Source organism: Tiliqua scincoides, chromosome 1 (genome assembly GCF_035046505.1).
Source record: "Tiliqua scincoides isolate rTilSci1 chromosome 1, rTilSci1.hap2, whole genome shotgun sequence".
Taxonomy (NCBI): Eukaryota; Metazoa; Chordata; class Lepidosauria; order Squamata; family Scincidae; genus Tiliqua; species Tiliqua scincoides.
This window is the reverse complement of record NC_089821.1, coordinates 108,624,124-108,644,671: the sequence shown is the minus strand read 5'-3', so window position 1 is coordinate 108,644,671 and position 20,548 is coordinate 108,624,124. Positions and strand designations below refer to the sequence as shown.

The 20,548-nt window shown below is 45.5% G+C and overlaps 1 protein-coding gene across 1 annotated transcript; it reads right to left on the bottom strand.

Annotated features, from left to right (window-relative positions):
- Positions 1-18,110: 18,110 nt before the first annotated feature.
- HOXD1 (homeobox D1) lies at positions 18,111-20,020 on the bottom strand. The gene is made up of 2 exons (XM_066621665.1): positions 19,330-20,020; positions 18,111-18,433 (listed from the first exon to the last, which is right to left on the bottom strand). The coding sequence occupies exons 1-2, from the start codon at positions 20,018-20,020 to the stop codon at positions 18,111-18,113; spliced, it is 1,014 nt and encodes a 337-aa protein (XP_066477762.1).
- Positions 20,021-20,548: the final 528 nt, after the last annotated feature.

Below are 20,548 nucleotides of genomic sequence, written 5' to 3'. Positions count from 1 at the left end.
AGACTCAAAAATATTCATTAGAAAGCATCTACGAATTGGCAAGGAGTGAATACAAACTATGCTGTCACTTGCAGGCACTCACTCCTAAAACTTTACCTTGCCTGGAACCATAAGATAATACTAACAAGGCTTAGAAGAGGCAGACTGTTAAGTGATAAGAATAGGTTATAAACTCTTCAGAACAGGCCCGTAGCCAGGATTCTAGAGGTGGGGGGGCAACTATTTTTTCGGGGGGGGGGAATTATGTTGGGTATCTATACTGATGTGGAAAATGAAGGGATAAGTACAGAGAAGTGTCAAGACCTGTAACTCCCCCAAATTTCATGAAGAGAAAATATTTTGGGGGGGGGGGGGTTATTGAAACACACATTCATTATCTGTAAAGCAATGTAACAATAATTTGCATAGAATAAATGCATCTCTGTATGCAATGTAAAATGTATTTGTCTACATAGACATAACATGCAACATATCCTTTCATTTTACACACCAGCACAATACACAGGCTTGCATCCCTGCAAAAGTAAAACATATCACTGTGATGCAGGTAGTATTTGCTAGTATTGAAGGCCTTTCATTAGCCGATGACACATTGCTGATACATTGATACATACTAAAATACAATTGATTCATTTTACATAAAAGCAAGAGGAAAGATATGCAAGTCAAATACAGTAATGCCATTGGAACACTAGTTGTTGTTTTTTTTTTTTTTACAGTAATCATTACTTTTAAAAAGCAAAGTACAGATTGGAATTATTGAATCTACCTAGCAGAGCTGAATTCTCCTATCTTTCTGAGAGTTGAATCTCCTTATAATCAGGGATAGATCCAGTGCCTGTATGGAGGGGGTCCATGAGCACTACCCTCAGAGCCCAGGTCAACCAGGTGGTTAGATCTGGGCTCCCGCCTGGACTTGGAGCCCAGGTCTACCTGCTGGGTAGACCTGGACTCCTGATTGAGCTTATAGCCTTTGTAGTTATTTGCTGGGTGGGTAAACATGGGCTTCCGCCTGGACTTTGACCCCAGGTCTACCTGCTTGGTTGGACCTGGGGTCCCACTTGTACATATTGCCTCTGTGGACATTTGCTGGGTGGGTAGACCTGGGCCCTCACCTGCACTTGGAGCCCAGGTCTACCTGCTGAGTATACCTGGGTTCCCGATTGAGCTTATAGCCTCTGTGGTTATTTGCTGGGCAGGTAGAGCTGGGCTCCCACTTGAACTTGAAGTCCAGGTCTACCTGCTTGGGTAGACCTGGGCTCCCAATTAAGTTTATACCCTACATAAGAACATACGAAGAGTCCCACTGGATCAGGCCAAAGGCCCATCCAGTCCAGCTTCCTGTATCTCACAGTGGCCCATCAAATGCTTCAGGGAGCACAAAAGACAGCAAGACAAAACCTATGTCCTGGTGCCCTCCCCTGCACCTGGCATTCCGATGTAGTCTACTTCAAAAATCAGGAGCTTGCACATACCTATGATGACTCATAACCCATGATGGACTTTTCCTCCAGAAATTTGTCCAATCCCCTCTTAAAGGCATCTAGGTAAGATGCCATTACCACTTCCTATGGCATGGAATTCCACAGATTAATTACACACTGAGTAAAGAAATATTTTCTTTTATCTGTCCTAACTCTCTCAATACTCAATTTTAGTGGATGTCCCCTGGTTTTGGTGTTGTGACAGGGAAAAGAGTATCTCTCTCTATCCACTGCATCCATCCCCTGCATAATTTTGTATACCTCAATCATGTCCTCTCTCAGGCCTCTGTGGCTATTTGCTGGACTTGGAGCCCAGGTCTACCTGCTTGGGTAGACCTGGGCTCCAGACTGAGTTTATAGCCCCTGTGGCTATTTGCTTGGTGGGTAGACCTGTGCTCCCATTCTAACCAATCTCCTTGGTACCCGCCCAGTGGGTGTTTCCCTGACACCCTATTTTGCTCTCCATCCTGGTGGGTGCCTTTCTCCACTGTCAGGACAGTTGGGGGGGGGATGCACTCATGGCTTCCCCCAGATCAGGCCCTGCTTAGAGTCTTTTCTACACTTAAGTTCTTGGTTCTCTTTAGCTCAAATGCTTTCCATGCTTTCTCTCAACCAGAAAAAGGGTATCCCCAAGCAGCAGCCATTAATTTTAAATATATATATGAAAGGCAAAAACCCCACCATGATTTCTCCAAACAGAAATGTTTCTCCCTGCCCCTACACAGCAATACTTCATAATAATTAGCATGTTCCACAGTAGAAGAAATAGCACCCTCCCCACCCCTCTGCCAGTACAAGTAGAAATCTCTCCCTGTCTCCATGTGCTCTGGATGGGGGCAGGGTGGCCAGAGGTCATAACTTCTAAGGAGCCCTCCAGGACCCTGTTTTACTCACTCTACACACATGCTCTCTCTCTCCCTCCAATCCCTGCCAGAAGCACCAAGCCCTCTTTCCTCCCGTGCACAAAAAAGGTTGCAAAAAGGGCTTCAAATCATCCCCAATTGACACTAGACTAGACAAAAAGAGGACAGGTCTGAAAAAAATTATAGGGGGGCAAACTGCTGGCTCAGGGTGGGCAAAAACCCCCTGCCCCCCCAGCTATGGCCCTGCTTCAGAAGCTTATATAAATTAATTAAAATATATTTCTGCAGATTGTTATAGCAAACTATTAACCACTAAAAAGCATGAAGGGAACAAAAGGGGCATGTGGTACACCAGTAGTTCTCAAATTGGTGGGTCACGACCCACCAGCCAGGGAAGCACTCAGCTCTTAAGGTGCAGGGGGGGGGCAGGAGAATTGCAGCAATGCAATTTCTGCTGGGGAAAGATGGGGGTTTGTGGTTGCTGAAGTCAGTGACAGGCTCCGGGGGGTGCAGGGAGCCCCATGGACACCTCTGCAGGGCTCCCCAAGCCTCAAAAATAGTAAACATCACTATTGAAAGCCATTCTTACTGACCATGCCGAGAATGATTGCAGGGAAGGCAGCAGAACCTGCCTGCCCCTGTAGTCATTCTCAGCATGGTCACGCACCGCTCAGAGTGAGACTGTCCACTTTTGTGAACCCCCGTCAGCTACACAGCTGTCTGTGCCAGCTATTTAGCTGGCAGAAATCCAAGACGCCCGTGTAGGGCTGCCTGGCCTGGGAATGGTGGTTAGGATACTGCGTTTGCCGCCGCTGATCCTGTCCTCCTTTTAGGGCTGATCGGCCTCCCATTCTGCCTGCCCCAAAATGTCCTCCCACTACCATCTCCCAACCCCTGTGCCAGCCGACACAAAAGTTCCTGTGCTAGCCTGTGCAGAGTTGGGATCCAGCACTGCCAAGCCAGTGCAGGCCTCCACACCAGCCCAGTTGGCTCTCAAGTAGGAGCAAACATGCCTTATGGTGCATTTGTGACACTCTGATCCAGTGCAGGAATGGCCGCACTGACTCAACAGCACATTAGGATTGCACTGTGAATTTGTACCAGTTCTGTAGCTGGGTTGACAAATTCAAGTGCTTTGATTGAACTGGGTGGACAGTATGTCTCATTCATTAAAGGTATATCACTGCATATTATTTTTTATACCATGATGAGTTTCCACAAAGAATCTTGGGAACAGCAGTTGATGAGGGTTCTGAGAATTCTCTTTTAGAGATGCCTAGTTACCCTTCTCATAAATTTCCCAGGATTCCTAAGTAGGCTATTAGAGAGTAGATACATCCTAAGATTTCACAAAATGAGCAGTATATTTAGGTTTCACTGCTACAAGGATGTAACAAAAATAGGTGTGCCCATGACCCAAAAGGAACATGTGATATTTTCCCGCAAATAATGAAATAATGTTTTAGCTTGCTCTTGGCCTTTAACTATTCACAGAAACAAAAGCAATGCAGGCAGGTTATGTCAGTGGACTTTACCTTGCTTGCAACAATTTGATTGATGCTGAAATTTGCTAGAAACCATTACAGGTAAAGACAACAAGCAATGCAACTGAAATGATCCCATTTCAGATTTTTAAAATTGCTCTTTTGCACCCCATTAATCTCTGAAAGCAGGCACTTTGGGGTGGTTTAGAACAGCAAGAAATATAAGTGTGAATGAAGCAAATGAATATCTGAATAACAGTATAGTGTGTGTGTTTGTGTGTGTGTGTTTTAATGGGAATTTTACCTTAATATTTCACCTTTGCTCAAACAGCACATAACCAGACTATTTATCCATCTGTGTTGGAAAAGCCATTTCATCGTAAGCAATCAAAGTACAGTGGTACCTCGCATAACGAATGCCCCGCACAGCGAAAAACTCGAAGAACGAAAGTGTTTTGCGAAGTTTGGTAACTCGCACAACAAATTTTTATGCAAAGACCTATGCTTCACAAAACAAATTTTCCTTTTTTTTTATTGTCCTGGTTTGTTTTAAATCGCACAACCGTTAATACCCAGGATGCATTGTGCCTGGAGGTTTAAAAAGCCTCCCCAATGCAGCCTGGGCTCACTTCTCCACGTGCAGTTCCAGGGTTGACTTCCAGGAGCAACTGTGGCCTGTGCTGTGCGCGAACTCCGTCTTTGGTCAACTGTTCTGAGCAGTTCTGAGCAGTTCACCAACTCCTTGGGGAACCTACCACCAGCAGTTAAGGTAAGTTTCTTTGAACTTTTCATAACTTTTGGGAAGTGGTGGCCAGCGTTTGAGGTACGTTTTGGGGGGCCAGCTGGCCAGTTGGCCAGTTTTGGCCTGCTGTTTTGGGGAGGTTAGGGGAGTTTTTCCAGCAGTTTGGGGAATCTGTGGAACTCATTTGCAACTGTTTTTCCAGACCAGGATTTAAGGAGCTTCTTCACAGGGACATCTCAAGCAGTGGAAAGGTAGGGAGCATAGCTTCACCATGTGCATTTGTTCTCCTGTGTTTGGGGGGGGCTGTTATGCCACTTTTTTGTCCCGGGCAGGTTTGGCCAGGTAGGGAGCGTAGCTTCACCATCTGCATTTGTTCTCCTGTGTTGAGGGGGAGGCTGTTATGCCACTTTTTTGTCCCGGGCAGGTTTGGCCAGGGGTGGGAAGGTGTGCGTGAAGCAGATGTGAAGCACTGCCTTTTGTTTTTGCGAACATAGCAACTGCTGACATGGGTCCCAAGAAGGCTGCTCCTGCAGAGGCCGGGAAGAGGACAAAGATGTCGCTAGAAATGAAGAAGGAGATCATCCAGAAGCACGACGGAGGCATGCGAGTGACAGACCTCACCAGGGAGTACGGGAGGAATCCATCCACCATCGGGACCATCCTGAAGATGAGGGAGAAGATCCTTGCGACAGATGCAGCCAAGGGAGTCACCAGGATCGTGAAGAACCGGCCAGCTGTTCTGGAGGAGGTGGAGAAGTTGCTGCTCATCTGGATGGAAGAGAAGCAGCGTGCAAGGGGACACAGTGACTGAGGCTGTCATTTGTGAGAAGGCCAAGGCCTTGCATGCAGACCTCATACAGCAAGAGCCAGAAACCTCAGCCGAGCCAGAAGTATTCAAGGCAAGCAGAGGCTGGTTTGAAAGATTCAAAACCAGATCTGGAATCCACAGCGTGGTCAGGCATGGAGAGGCTGCCAGTTCCGAGGTTCCTGCGGCTGAGGACTTTGCCATGGAACTGAAGGACATCTGCCAACAGTGGAAAAACGTGCAGACTTATGCACAGCGGCACCACCCAGACAAGGCTCTGGCACATGACCTTGCGAACATGTTTGATACAAGGATCATTTCCTCTTTCAGAGGGGTGCTGAAAAGGCGGCTGAAGCAGCAGACCATGGAGAGGTTCTTCATGAAGAAGCAAAGAGTGGAAGAGGAACCTGCTGCTTCTACCAGTGGTGCCCAGTTGCCTTCTTCCTCCTCCTCGTCCTCCTAGAAGCCTTGAAGTCAAGCCTTGAAGCCTTCTCCCAGTTGTCCAAGTTGTTAAGTTAAGTTAAAGCAGTGATGCTGAGACTTGGGGGACAGAGGGGTCTGTCTCCAGGTTGTCTTTGGCTAACTGTAAACTGCTTCTGTCCTAGCTAGCCAGCCTGAGACCGTTCCCAGTTTGCCAGTGTCCCTGCCTACTCTACTGCGTCTTCTCCACGTTTGCCAGTGTCCCTGCCTACTCTACTGCGCCTTCTCCCAGTTGATCAGCGTTCGTGCCATCCCCAGAGAGACCCTCCGCAGCTCTGGGAATGTAAAAGACTGCTGCTGTGATGTGAAGACGTTCTGTCTGCCTCCAGTTTCCTGACTTAAAAGACTGGTCCTGTAGGTTGAGACACTTCAGCCTCACTTGGTAACCTTAAAATGTTTGTGTGCAAGTGTCCCCTAGAGCCTTAGAGAGTCCTTTGGTGATTTTAAAAAGTTTCTGTATTGGTTTCTGTATGATGTCCCTGTTTACATGCCTTAAAAATGTACTTTCTGAAGAGTTTTGCACAGTCCAAGGACTGTTTGTGACTGTTTCTGTTCAGTTTCAGTGTTGAGCCTCAAGTCAGATGGTCCTGCCTCATGTTTGCTGATTTTTAAATGTTTTTCTGTCATTTTTTTTAAGTTTTGTGCTTGAAATTTTTGAAATCCTCTGTACAATATGTATGCCTTTAAAGAGCACTTAATAAACACTTTGTAAACCAAATTTGACTTTGTTCTGACTTTTCTTGCCCATAGGAATGCATTAATTAAATTTCAATGCATTCCTATGGGAAAACGCGCTTCGCAAAACGAAAAACTCGCATAACGAAAGGACTTGCGGAACGGATTAATTTCGTTATGCGAGGCACCACTGTAAATTGAAAATAAAAGACCATAAAGGATTTTGGGGGGTTATAGAAACATAATAAGCATATGCTGTATCCTACAGGATAGGAATGATTTCCAAATATTTTAGTGTACGTTTCTCTTTGCTAATTATTTAGGTAGCATGTAACTTCAACTCCCAATACCCAGATAGCTGCAAATGCACCAGCCCTTATCTGCCCCCCTCCAAATCCCAGTTTATTGGCCCCTGGTGATGTGGAGTAAAATGTACTGATTGTTGTCCTTTCATTCTATCCACTTTTTGGAAAATGTGGCCAATTGAGAAGACACAACATTTTAAAATGGAGTCTGTAGTTTCCAAGGGGCATCCATCCATCTGTCCAAGAAAACAGTAGCTATCTATCCACAGTAGTCATGAACCAAAGGATAAAACTTTGTAGGCTACCCTTTGGCCTCTCTTGGCTAAAACGATGAGTGATTTATGTATCACACCATAAATCTTTCTCAAAGGTCATGAAACTATTAAAAATCATCTTATTTTTAAAGTGTCCAGTATATATTAACATAGACTGACTCTTACTGGACGCTAATTAATAAAAATTTGCTTGGTTAGCTACTATTCCCCTTTTATTAGCTATCTCACACAGTAAGTTGTTGATGTATTGGAAATGGCCAGAAACTGCCTTGCTCAAAAGAAATGATGTGTTTTGCTGTGACATACACTTTTAATCATTGTTACTGTGCTGAAATACAGCTACTTTTAACTTCTTTCCATTATTCAGAAAGGTGCTTCCATTCAAGACAAGGTCAACACCAGGTCAACACCAGGACTAGTGAATACAAATAGTCAGAAGAACAGCGTTAAGTGATGCAACACATGTATCTATTTAGTTTAGAACAGTGAATACAGGTAAAGAAGGGATTCAGTTACGTAACCCAGGAGCATCAGTTAATATGTCTATTATAGAACATGCCTTACACCCAGATCTACACATATTTCTTTGGATGTTGCACTGAAATCAATGAAACTTATTTCCAGATAAATGACTCTAGGAATAGATTAGGGTGCCCTTAAAAGCATTTGGGTTATAAAATTTCTGCCCTCTACATCCACTACGTCTCTTTCTTAGTAGACAGAAAAACAGATGTTGCCAGGATGGTCACTAAAATGGTTAGCCTTTTCTGAGATAATGTATATAAAGTGCTTTGAACCATCAAAACGTGCTCTGTACATTGCTAAATGCAATTGTATTATTGTTGCTACAGAGTTATTTAAATAGCACAAAACATTTTAAACTCAAATATCTGCAAATTCTCATGATGTTATAAACCCATCTTTTTCTCCTTAAAGTCAGGTGGCACATCTCAAACAACTTGTTCCTAAATTACTCACTTTTCAGTCATTATTGGCTCCCAAAGTGGCTTTCAGAAACCCATCAGAACATGGGTCTGTGCCAGGGGAGGAGCTGGTAGTGGTGGTTTTCATATTATTCTAGCTTCATGTTCCTTCATGTGTTTGAGCTGTTAATGCTGGTGAAGGGGTGAGTGAAGAAGCAATTGAGGACTAGGTCCCGGTGCCGCCTGGAGCACAGTACAGCAAAATATTGCCCCCCGCCCCAAAAAGGCACATCTGAAAACTGGAAGTGCCTTTTTTTGGCATTTTGAAGGCTTCAGAAAGCCTTCTAGGGACCAGGGAGGCCAGGGGCAGCTGCCCTGGCTCTTAAAAGGCTTTCTAAGTCCTTGAAAAAGGACCTGAAAAAAATGGCAGTGAGAGAAAGGGTTGCAGCACCGCCCCCCTGTGGGATGCCACCCGGTGAATTTGCTCCCCTGATCCCCCTCAGGTATACCAATGGAAAGGAGTGTCTTAGATAGTAGTCCACTGCCCTCAACTCCAACCTTCATGTTGCTGGTAGCTGCTACCTGCTTACTGTATGGTGTTCCAGATCAGTGACAAGCATTTTATCTGAAGGAATTCTATTCAGTATGGCTCCATATTTTGTCTGATGATAGACAACTATTAGTTTCCTGGTGGTAACGTTTTGAAGAGCAATACTAGATGATCTGAATTGACCAAGGTCTCATTTACACAAGAATAATTTAGTAAGATGGGACACAGCAGGAAGGCCAGGGACAGAGAATAAAAGGAATTAAGGGGAAAGTGGTTCACACAGTTTCTGTGCAAAGAGAATTAAGTCATAACACAACTTCCTTTGGAGAAGGAAGTTTTATCATTTGTGTTGATTTTCCTCCTTTGAAATGAACATTGAATTACCCCAGATGAGGAGATGGACTCAAGAGAGGAACCACATTAAAAGAAAACATGTCAGTCATCTTGCAATTGCTTCTCCCTCATAGATTTTTTTGCCATTTTGTTTCTTAAGCATCTTTAGACAATGTGATTTCTGTAATCAATGTTACATTATAGAGTACCCTGGTGTAATTCTATGTAAAGGTTCTCAAATTGTGGGTGAAATGTCCCTGAAGAAACTCAGGGCCCAATTCTATCCAATTTTCCAGTGCTGGTGCAGTTATGCCAGTGGTATGTGTGCTGCATCCTGTGGTGGAGGAGCAGATTCTGGGGCCTTGTCAAGGTATGGGAACATGTGTTCTCTTACCACAGGGCTGCATTGTGGCTACACCGGACTGGAAAATTGGATAGAATTGGACCTTCAGGTATGTATTGGGAGAGATACCAGCCTTTGTCCCATCCATCCCTATATCAGCAGCTTTCTCTTTTACTTTCTGTCCCTCCGTCTTCTGCAAATCCATCACCTCATCCATTTGTCTTTTTATTTGATCCAAACTCTTCCTCCTCGTCCTCTTTCACAGAGGTTGCAGCACTATAATTGCTGCAAATTATGAGGGTTTTTTTGGAACTCCATACCCAAACCCGTACCAGGGCTTCCATAGATCGTAATATTGCATTGTTGTGATATTTTTTAATTATATGTAAGATCAACTTCTGCATCTGAAAAATAAAAAAAAATACAGTTTTCTCTATATGAACAGATTCAATCAGACATTAATCTCACTTTTATACATAGTTGCTTGACTCTTTATAAGAATATGGGATGTATAAGTACGTACATCCCTTTAGTATCAATTGAACCAAGCATATCTTTATAAATGCTTGGTTCAATTGATACTAAAGGGATGTACTTATACATCTAAGGGATTATTCTTTCTTCACTTCTGCTCTTGTTTACTTGCTTAATACAACTGCTGGATTGTTTTGCCATATCTGTCATCCTCTTTCATATGCCTTCCTATCTCGAATGTCTGTGAGTCTTTACATCTCCAGAGTAACCAGATAATGATATACAAAGAAATCTCTTAAGCGAAAATAGATTTTAAAAGAAATTTGAGGGAAAAATAAGGCTGAACAGGCAAACCTTTTACAGAATGAGAATTCAGTCAGAGGAAGGTAGAAGGCTCATCTGTGTGTTCTGATTCCGGGGAGAATTTTGAATCATTCCTTTATTCCTTTCAGCATAACCTACAACCTGTTTCCAACTGTTTGGCATCAGTTGAACATATGCGGCACCCAACTGCTGGGCTTAATGTTGTATGAATGGATGTTTAGACCTTATCTATCATTTATTTGTCTCATGTGTATGCCCATATATATATTACAGGCATTTTTATTTAATTATTCAGGAATTGGCACATGAGTTGCATTATCTCATTCCTCTGGGCCCCTTGCTGACAGAATAATGCAAAGGAACAGTAGCTAACACTTATACTCTTCAGATTGTTCATCAGAAAATAAGACCTCATTAAATTGCCTGTATCACATGGGAAGAAATTATAAGTGCTCAGTGTAGAAAATGCCTCTCTTTTCTCTTTTCAGGCAGCTGTAGAAATGCTGGTCGGCTTGGTCTTAATTTGCAAGTAAATCTCAATATTTGGGCTGTGTCACTTTGATGGATATAGAGCTGTTCCCCACTACAAGGTCAACATGTGTATCTGTTTATTCAGGGAAATATATGACATGAGAAAAAATCATTATAAAGGGTCTGGCGTGCTGTAAGCCTCTTTCCCAGCTGTATGGCTCAGACTCAGCTCACTGGGTGGCCCTGGGCAAGTGACTGTATTTCAGCCTTAGCACCTCAGTACATAAAATGGGAATAATAGTGACCACCCTCACACATTACTGTGAGGTCTGAGCAATGTTAGGGCTATGGAATATTCTGCCTCATTGAAAGACCTGTTTAAATGCTGGGCACAATCCAGCAGATGGCTCTCTTACAGGAGATCAGTGAAATGGATGGAAGCTGCACAGCAGCACTAACCTTTTTGAAGGTTTGCCAGTTGTTATAGGCTGGTTTTCTTCAGAGTCTCCATTTCATAACACTCACATAAGCTTACAATGAAGGGCCGACTTTATATGATGATAAGGTGGGGTCTTAGTATGCGACCTGATCCATTATATTCCGCAATTGATAATAGCTACTGTACTCTCGTGCTGCTTGTTTTTATTTTACTAGATCTTGCACAAAATAATTTCTCATTGGATTATGCCCAATTATAATAGCTACGTGGGATAATTTTTTAAAACACTAATGACAATCATAGTAAATCATCATCATTATTAAGGAAACTGTTCCTTAAACACTGAACACTTTCAATGCAGCACATCCCAGTGGATGGCAAGGATAAACAATGGTGTGGATTTTCAAACAATCTTTTTGACTGTTATAGTTCATGAACTCCTGTGTAGTGCATGTGTGATGTAATTGCCTGACACTGGCTTTGGAAGCTACAGAAAAGCAAAGCAGAAGCAATGAACAGGTTCTCCAAGGCTCTACAGACAGCTTGTTTCATCCTAGACAAGAAGAGAAAGAACAATTCAGTTCCCACACTATTTATTAGCCAATCAGAGACCCAAAAGAAACAAGAACAATTTCAATAATAATTGTTTTGATGTGTAAGAAAGTTACCTCCTAATTCATTTCACACTGACCAACAAATACTCTGCTACTGGCCATGACTCCTGGTTTCTCTAGAACTTTTTATGTCTTCTAGCCCCTACATAACTTACAGCAGTTCATATCCTGTGTGTATGCGCATGGGCTGCTTGTAGGTTGGGCCAGTTTGTATCTTGGCCTAAGGAGCCAGACAGCTTACAAATTTCCTGGGATCTTACATTTTCCAATCTTATCTGGACTTGCTGACTGCCTGGGATGTTGAGGGAGTGGACATGCAGCAGCTGCTGCCACAGGACATATGTACCAGGTTGAGAAATGCATAGTGACCCTCCTTAACACAGTGTCAAATCTGGGAGGAAACTGGCCTGCTACTGTATTTTATAGGGTGCGGAGAAAATGTTGTGCTGTCCAGGGAGAAAGCAATGAAGATTTTTTTTTTAATTGTTGCATTGTATTTATATCTATAAGAAGTTTTGATTAGCTTATCACTCCACAAGGCAGCCCTCTCCCCATACAGCAGCCAGAAACATCTGCTGGGATTCATGTTCACCAATCTAATCAAATCTAATCTTACTGTTAGATTATCCAAAATACTATTTATTGTAATAGATGATGAACAGAATTCTTGTATAATTAACCTTTCTGATAAGTGCTGGGCTAAAATACCATAGTAGAATTTCTATTTAAGACAATTCTGTTGCCATATGGTAGTGTTCAAGATAGAACCTTGTAACCAGAATAAATTCCTCATGTAGTAGTCTCTGGACTCTTGCATGTTCTTGGCAAGAGTATTTTGTATCTTCTTGAAAGAACAGTGACTTTGTGAGGATATGATGGACCTTTTCAAAATGACAACAGTTCAGTAGGATTACCACAATACAGCAACTGCAAAACAAGGTAAAACTGAGATGTTTTGAGTAAATTCTGGCCTGAACCACCCAAGTGCATAGAGAAGTCCAACAGTTGCTTCAGACAGCAATAGTTTTAGTGGTGCTGATGAATAACGTGCATTCTCCTATACTTTATGTGTCACTGAAAGGGACTTTGGTGCTATACCCAGCAGATCCATTTGGTGCATCTGCAGGATCTGCTAAAATGTCTTGCACCAGCCTTAAGAACATAAGAACAGCCCCGCTGGATCAGGCTATACGCTTATCTAGTCCAGCTTCTTGTATCTCACAGTGGCCCACCAAATGCCCCAGTGAGCACACAAGACAACAAGAGACCTGCATCCTGGTGCCTTCTCTTGCATCTGGCATGCAGACATAGCCCATTTCTAAAATCAGGAGGTTGCACATATACATCATGGCTTGTAACCCGTGATGGATTTTTCCTTCAGAAATTTCTCCAGTCCCCTTTTTAAGGCATCTAGGCAAGATGCCATCACCACATTCTGTGGCAAGGAGTTCCACAGACCAACTACAAGCTGAGTAAAGAAATATTTTCTTTTGTCTGTCCTAACTCTCCCAACACTCAATTTTAGTGAATGGTCTCTGGTTCTGGTGTTGTGTGAAAGGGAAAACAGCATCTCTCCATCCACTCTATCTTTCCCGTGCATAATTTAGGTCCCCCGGGTCATGAAGGCCATTTTCATGCATTGTTTTGTTCTACTATTTTACTTGCCCTAAAAGTTTGCCTTTAGCATTCTAGTCACCAGAATCCTAGAAGGTTTAGAAGGAAGTGTGTACAGGTGCATGTGTGTCATTGTTTTTGTTCCCCTGTAAGAATAGGATATTTCTTATGCCACTTCATTGCTCATTTTTATCTTGGAATGACATGATGATGAATAAAAGAATCATTAAGCCACTAGTCTACTTGCAAATAGGAATGTCTGCTGTCAGTTCAAAATATTTTGCTGGACACAGTACCAGCCCATCCACAAGGCCGAATGAAGTGGTTGCCTCAGGCAGCAGACTGGCAGGGGTCACCAACTTCCATCCACCTGCTTGTCTCTACTGATTCCCCCACTCTCTGGATTGGAAAAGGGAGACAAAAGGGAGTGTGGAAGAGAAAAGAGCAATTGGTAGAGTATTGGAGGAGCAGAGGCTAGCACATCCCCAAGGTAAGGAGTAGAGCATTTGGCACACCACCACAAAGCCCAATCCTATGCATGTCCACTTAGAAGCAAGTCCCACTGTAGTCAATGGGGCTTGCTCCCAGGTAGGTATGAATAGGATTGCAGCCGCAGGCACTAGGAGATCTTGGGGCAGCCTTGCTGGACTATAACTACTGGACATACCTATACCTGTATATTGAGAAGCAAATCCCACAGAGTTCAATAGCATTTCTTCCCATGTCAGTGTGCACCAGACTGCAACCTTAAGTGTTTTCAAATGGCAATTCAGTGTGGTTCAGTAGCTGAAATTGTGGCTTACAAAAACCAGCCTTCAAACCCACACTTGACCTTCCTTTGTTCTCACCTTCCTCAGAGGCCTCGCAGCCATAAAATAGAATAGACCCACCTACACTGCCCTGACTATTTGGAAGATAAGCAGGGTGCAAAAGGTAAGATTTATAGGAAACGCTACCAAGAGGCATCTGTTTTGCATGCGTTTGGTAACAAATATATTGCCCTATTATGAGAAAGCAGCACTCCCATAGCTGATCAGCATCACAAAGGGAGAAAAATCTACTAGGCAAAGGTGAACTTCTTGTCATACTGGATTTGTAATTTCCACCATTGTGCTCCTTCTGATATTTGGAGGGACATAATTCCAGAGGGCTGATGAACAACTCAGTTGCGCTGGTCCTTGTTGTGAATGGTCTCTGTGCAGTATGCATCTGAGGAATGCGTACACATGCCATGCACTGATGCCCTTACATTTCATGGCCTTTTAGCCCCACTGGCTACATCCCCCCCCATGCCCATGTCTAATATATCTACCAACTGAGAGTAACACTTCATTCCTCTGACAAAGTAGGCTGTAGTACATCAAACTTATGCAATAATAAATCTGTTCAGGCTTTAAAGGTAGCTCAAGACTCTCTTTGCAATATCCTAAGCTAGTGTTTCTCAAACTGTGGGTCAGGACCCACTAGGTGGGTCACAATCCAATTTCAGGTAGGTTCCCATTCATTTCAATATTTTATTTTTAATATATTAGACATGATGCTACCATGGTATGTGACTGCATTTGGGAAATGTTACAGACCTGTACTCTGAACAGGCTACTATGTATATGCTTTTAACAATGATAGTAAATGGGGCTTACTCCTGGGTAAGCATGGTTAGGATTGCAGCCTAGGATTGCTAAAAATTTTCCTGCTTAATGATGTCACTTCCGGTCATAACATCATTTCTGGTGGATCCTGACAGATTCTCATTCTAAAAAGTGGGTCCCAGTGCTAAAAGTTTGAGAACTCCAGTCTGACTCTATGGGTATTTAGTGGCAAGTCAATCTGATTGTGTTCCTTGGGGTTACTCCAAAGTAAGGCTACAATCCTGTCCACATATACCTGGGAGTAAGTCCCATTGACTATAATGGGGCTTGCTTCTGAGTAGACATGCCTAGGATTGGGCTGTGAGACTGCATAGGATTGTAACCTGGGAGATCTCTTCACCCTGTGCTCACATCCACCTCTCAGAGGCTATGGGCCTCAGTGTGGAATCAATCACAGCTTGCAGAAATGCTGGCAAGAGCAAAGAGGGAGCCCCTCCCACCTCTCACGTGAACTCTGCCTGACCCTGTCTTTGCTTCTAGGTCGGAAGCAGCTTGTGTGCAAACCTCCACCAAAGTTCTGCCTCTCTCGCTATATATAATTAGATCTGGTTCTTGGATTCTACCCAAGTATATATTTAAAGAGGCTGTAGTCCTATCCGCACTTACTAGGGAGTAAACACACCCTGACTTTGGAGTAAATTGCACTGCACAGCTGAAAAATCAAAGGAAACCCTCCAATCACCCTGCACCTTTCCAACAAGCCTGGTATCCAGTTATTAAAAGTAGGGCTCGCCAAAGAGCACCCCGATAGATGATACTGTACTGGGGTTATCTCAAACGTGGGGGCAGGGAAGGGATCAGATGCACTTCTACCCTCCAGCTACGATTGTAGAGCGAGGTTAACCCATTTTTGCCCAAAGATGCACACATTTGGTCCGTGTTGCGTATGCGCAACGTTGGGCAAAAATGGCTAAGGTTCTCAGCAAGAAGTTTCCGCTCCAATCGCCACCTAATGCGAGCCTATGAATGTTGATTCAAAAGTAGGCTTCACTTTGCCAGTGGGACCTCTTTCCAAGTCAGTGTGCTTGAATTAGCTAACTTCAGTGGAAACCCTTGGATTTAAAGTTATTTATTTCTGTTGAATGGGAAAGTCAAGCTTATAGCCAAGGACTTCCTTCCTTGCACAGGAGTTGTAACAGAGTTGCCGTATCTGTTTCCCTGACCTCATAGAGGAAGGAAACTTTGACGATCTCCTTGGGGAAGGAAGATGTTCCTTGAAGGGCCATAGTCAGCCCCAAGAGCTGACTATGGCAGGGGCTTTCGGAGGTCAGTGAAATACTGAGTTCATCGGAGAGTTCCTAGTATTTTAGAACTATTTCACACCCAGTTGTATTTGAAATGATCTTCACCACAGCGAACAGTAAAGTACAACCAAACCATGCGTCAAGGCTTCTCAAGCAAGGTTTATTCTTCAGTGTCACTTACAGTCATGGACTTTAGTTTGAAATGGCTCTCAACAGAACAAGACGCCCGAATCATGACACGATTACCTGAGACACGTCGCCTTATTCTGGCGTTTCAGTAAGCGCTCTGAGCTTCTCTAGAAGTATTAAGGCAGGATATCAGATCTGTCTTTCACATTTAGAACACAAACTTATGCGCATCTACTCAGAGATAAGTCCCATAGTGTTCCAAGGGGCTTACTCCCAGGAAAGTGGGTATAGGATTGCAGCCACACTCACTCGGACTTAAGATGGGTAACTAGCAAGGACTGAGACCAGAAGGTCTTTGTTGGGACCCCAACTTGCAATCAAAGATCATCTACTGGAGGAAGGTGCCCCTCCCATAGGTCACTCTTGTTATTTCCGGCTCTGAAATATGAATCAGCTCATTTTTGTGGACTGCCATGCAAAAGTTTAAATTCCTAGCTTTTAAAAGAAATGACCCTGCTGGCTCATAGCCATACCTTTTTTTTTTTTTTGGGGGGGGGGGGTGTTTGAACAAGTTAGGCTATAATCCTATGCACACTTACCTGGGAGTAAGCCCCATTGACTATAATGAAACTTACTTCTGAGTAGACAGGCATAGGATTAGGCTGTGAAACTGATAAAAGTGAACCCAAAGGAGGGGCACTTGGCTAACTCAAGTTACTGTATAATTCGGGTGGGCAAACTTTCAACTTTAGGGATCCTGGACCTTTAACAGTTGTGTAGGAGAGAGAAGCTTTGAGATGACAAGCTGCACCCGCTGAAATTCGCTCTTCTATACCATTATTAAAAGTCCAGGATCCCTAAAGTTGAAAGTTTGCCCAGCCTTGGTATAATCAAAGTCAAGCAACCCAGGTAAAGACAAATCCACAGGACTCTGCGTGGTTGCACATTAGTCCCAGCTCTCATCTCTAGAAGACTTTCAATACAAAAATAAAAACCTATTCTTGAATAAAAATAAATACTGTACAAAAACAGAGCAAAACATTAATTTCACTGATGCCTGGTCTTAAATACACATCACTGAAAAGAACTTTCACTGAAAGAAGTGTCACTGGTTAGGGCAGAACTCTCTGACTAGTGCCTTAGGATCCCAGGTTGACCTTTGAAAACAGAAAGTAATCTCATTCTCCACTGATCGCTCCACTGCTATTTAATGATTGTTTCTACGCACAGGCACCTTTGAAGAAGCAGCAGTAGGAAGCCTTTTAGGACTCCTGTTACATTCAAATCAAAGTCAAACCTTTTAAAGGAATGTTTTTAAAACGCAGAGCAGGCACTCTCTTAACAGGTCACTGTAAAATCTTTGGTTTCCTTAAAAATAATTTGGCATCCTTCTAAACACACACAAAGAAAAACACACATTTAAAAATGCGTTTTTTCAAGGGCCGACTGACAAAGACCGAGATCCTATGCAGTTACATAAAAGTAAGCCCCCTTGAACTCAGTGGGACTTACTTCTGAGCAAACAAGACAGGATCCGGCTGTAAAATTAGCTCAACAAGGCCAATAACAAAGTTTAGCAGCAAGGCTTAGCAGCCAAGGGCAGCTTTCCCTGAAACGCAATAAACGTGTAAACAAGTCATGTAAATTAATAAACATGAAAACAAGGCACACATGTGCCGTTTGTGCCTTGAATCAGTTCCAGTAGGAAGCCAGTCTCCATCACTATAGGAAGCCAGACTTTTTCTTCCCCAAGAGTAGTGTACACCCAAGTGCAACAATCGTCCTTTCTTCTTCCTTGCCCTGCAATGTGCAGCATTTGACCCACGTCGGTGGGACTTTTGCTTCCAGTTCTCTGCTATCTCCTCAGTCACAGGAGGTTCCCAGAGAGCTTTAAGGGGAGCCCTCGGCTGGAGAAGAGGGTGCCGAGCGCACCCCTGCCTGAGTGGGGCTGGACTCCAAGGAGGACGCCTGAAAAGAGGCGGCAGGCGAAGGGATCGCCGTTCCTTCCCTCTCCCTCTTCTTCTGCTTCATCCTCCGGTTCTGGAACCAGATTTTCACCTGACTGTCATTGAGGCCCAGAGACGTGGCGATCTCCACGCGCCGGGCCCGGGTGAGGTACTTATTGAAATGAAACTCTTTCTCCAGTTCGGTCAGCTGCTTGGTGCTGAAGTTCGTCCTCACCGCGCTGGAAGGCGCACAGCCGGCGAGTTTGCCTGCGAATCAGAAACACTGGCTGAGTCGGCGGGGCGGACGCTTGAGAAGAGCCCCCTTTCAAATGGGGAGGGGGCGGAATAGCTGCTATATGCAACCCTAGAAAGTATGCCTTATAGCCCAATCCTGACTACTCAGTTCAATTATAGTCAACAGGACTTACTCTCAGGTAAGTGTGGATAGGATTGCAGTCTCATCTGGCAACGCAAGAAAACGGGGGCGGGGTTAGAGAGCCCGATCCCGGGCACGTCTACTCAGAAGTAAATTACACTATAGACAATGAATTTTACTCCCAGGTAAGTATGGCTAGGATTGCAGACTGAGATACCAGCACCCGATCCCAGGCACCTTTAGGTGGGAGCAAGCCATGTTCGTGTTCAGTGGACCGCGTTTGAAGAAGCGAAGACGGAGGCGATCCCAAGTTATGGAAAGCCCCCAGTGACTCAGCCAAGTTAGTTAGAAAGAAAGTCCAGCTAAATCACGTGTACGACTCACAGGGAAGAGTTGAGCACTCTTCACTCTGGTTCGTTCGGTCCTCAACTCCCCGCCTGGGAAGAAAGTTGGGTGGATCTCCAAGCTGGAAGAGTCCGGGATGGCCCCCTTCGGCACCCTTCCTGAGGAACCCGCACTACTGAACTCAGCCCAATTCTAGGCCCATCGACTCAGAAGTAAGTCCCACTACAGTCAATTGAGCTTACTCCCAGGTAAATGTGGGTAGGATTGCAGCCCCAGAGCCCACTCCTAGGCATGTCTACTCAGAAGTAAGCCCCATTACAGTCAATGGGGCTTACACCCAGGAAAGTGTGGATAGGATCGCAGCCTCAGCCCGCTCAGGAATTCGCCCGTCCCGCCCCCAAGCCGGGGCCCCCTGCCGATCCGCGGGGATGGAGTGACTCACTTCTGGGGGGCGCGTTCCTCTTGACTTTCATCCACTCGAAGGTGCTGCCGCCGCTGCAGCTGCTGGGCGCGGGCGAGGCGCGGGCCTTGGGGCAGAGGTCCGGAGGCGCCTCCTTGAGGCCCGGCTGGAGCGGGTGGGCCAGCGGGTAGTCCACCTGCAGGTAGGCGCCGCCGCCCGAGAAGACGGAGGTGGCGTAGTGCAGGGGGGCGCCGGGCTCGCCTGCGGCTGCGAAGGGCGCCTCGGGTGCCAGCAGGCTGCACTCGGCCGAGGCGAAGGCGCTGGGCGCGAGGGCGCAGGGCGCCAGCTGTTGCTGCGGGGGAGCGAAGTCCGGCAGGCTGCCCGCAGCTGGAGCCGGGTAGGGGCCCTTTCCGCCCGCTGCCAGGGGGCAGAGAGCCTCAGTGGCGCTGCCCAGTTTGCTATCCACGCCCCGCGCCAGGTACTCCAGGAAGGAGTTCATGGCGCGCCCCTGGGGGGGGGGGAGGCGCCTTCGCTCTGGGGAGCCGCTGCCGCAGCTGCTACTGCCTCCCGACCATGGTAGAAGCCTCCGCCGGGTCAATAGTGCCCTGATATAGAGCCAGGGGAGCTGGCACGTGCTTGCCCGCCGGCCAATGGGAGCCCGCCTGGCGCTGGGCAAGCCCTGGGCGCGCTCCCTGCCTGGGCTGCCTGCAGCTGTCCGGGCTCGCTTGGGCATCCTCCTCCTCTCCAACGTGACCCTGCAGGCGGGGTGGGCGCCTGATCGCACCTGCCCAAAGCTCGGAGGAGGGGAAGGAGGGGTGAAGAGGGGGGCACCTGCGCAGGAGAGGTAAGTCGGGGATCCCAAGCCTGCCGGGCGGGGCATTTGTTCCTGTGCGCAGCTGGTGACCCTTCCATCTGTACAGGATGGGGGCTCAGGGGCACCAGCAGATCAGCCAGTAGGGCGTTGGGTGAGAGAGCGGGGCACTCCCACTTGCTCAACTACTGCACAGCCCTAGAAGAGTCGCTGCATCAGGGCTCGAAGGAAGCACGAACGACCCCACCAGCTTGGCAATAGATCTGAGGACCAGTGAGTGGCTTGCTGCGGCCAGCGTGCTCAGTGTAGGCTGCGGGCAGGGAGACCCAGGCTGCTGTCCTAGTAAAGGAACTCCGCAGAGGACCGCAGCCGCACTTCAATGAACTTTGTGGCTTAGCGGCTAAGCTGTGAGGAGCTGAGGATCTGTGCCAGGCAGCAACCCAGCGAGGA

Coding starts and splice junctions, on each gene's coding strand:
- HOXD1 (XM_066621665.1), bottom strand. CDS start 20,020: ATGCCCAAGCGAGCCCGGACAGCTGCAGGCAGCCCAGGCAGGGAGCGC. Junction 18,434..19,329: donor GAGGAACGCGCCCCCCAGAA/GTGAGTCACTCC, acceptor TCTGATTCGCAG/GCAAACTCGCCGGCTGTGCG.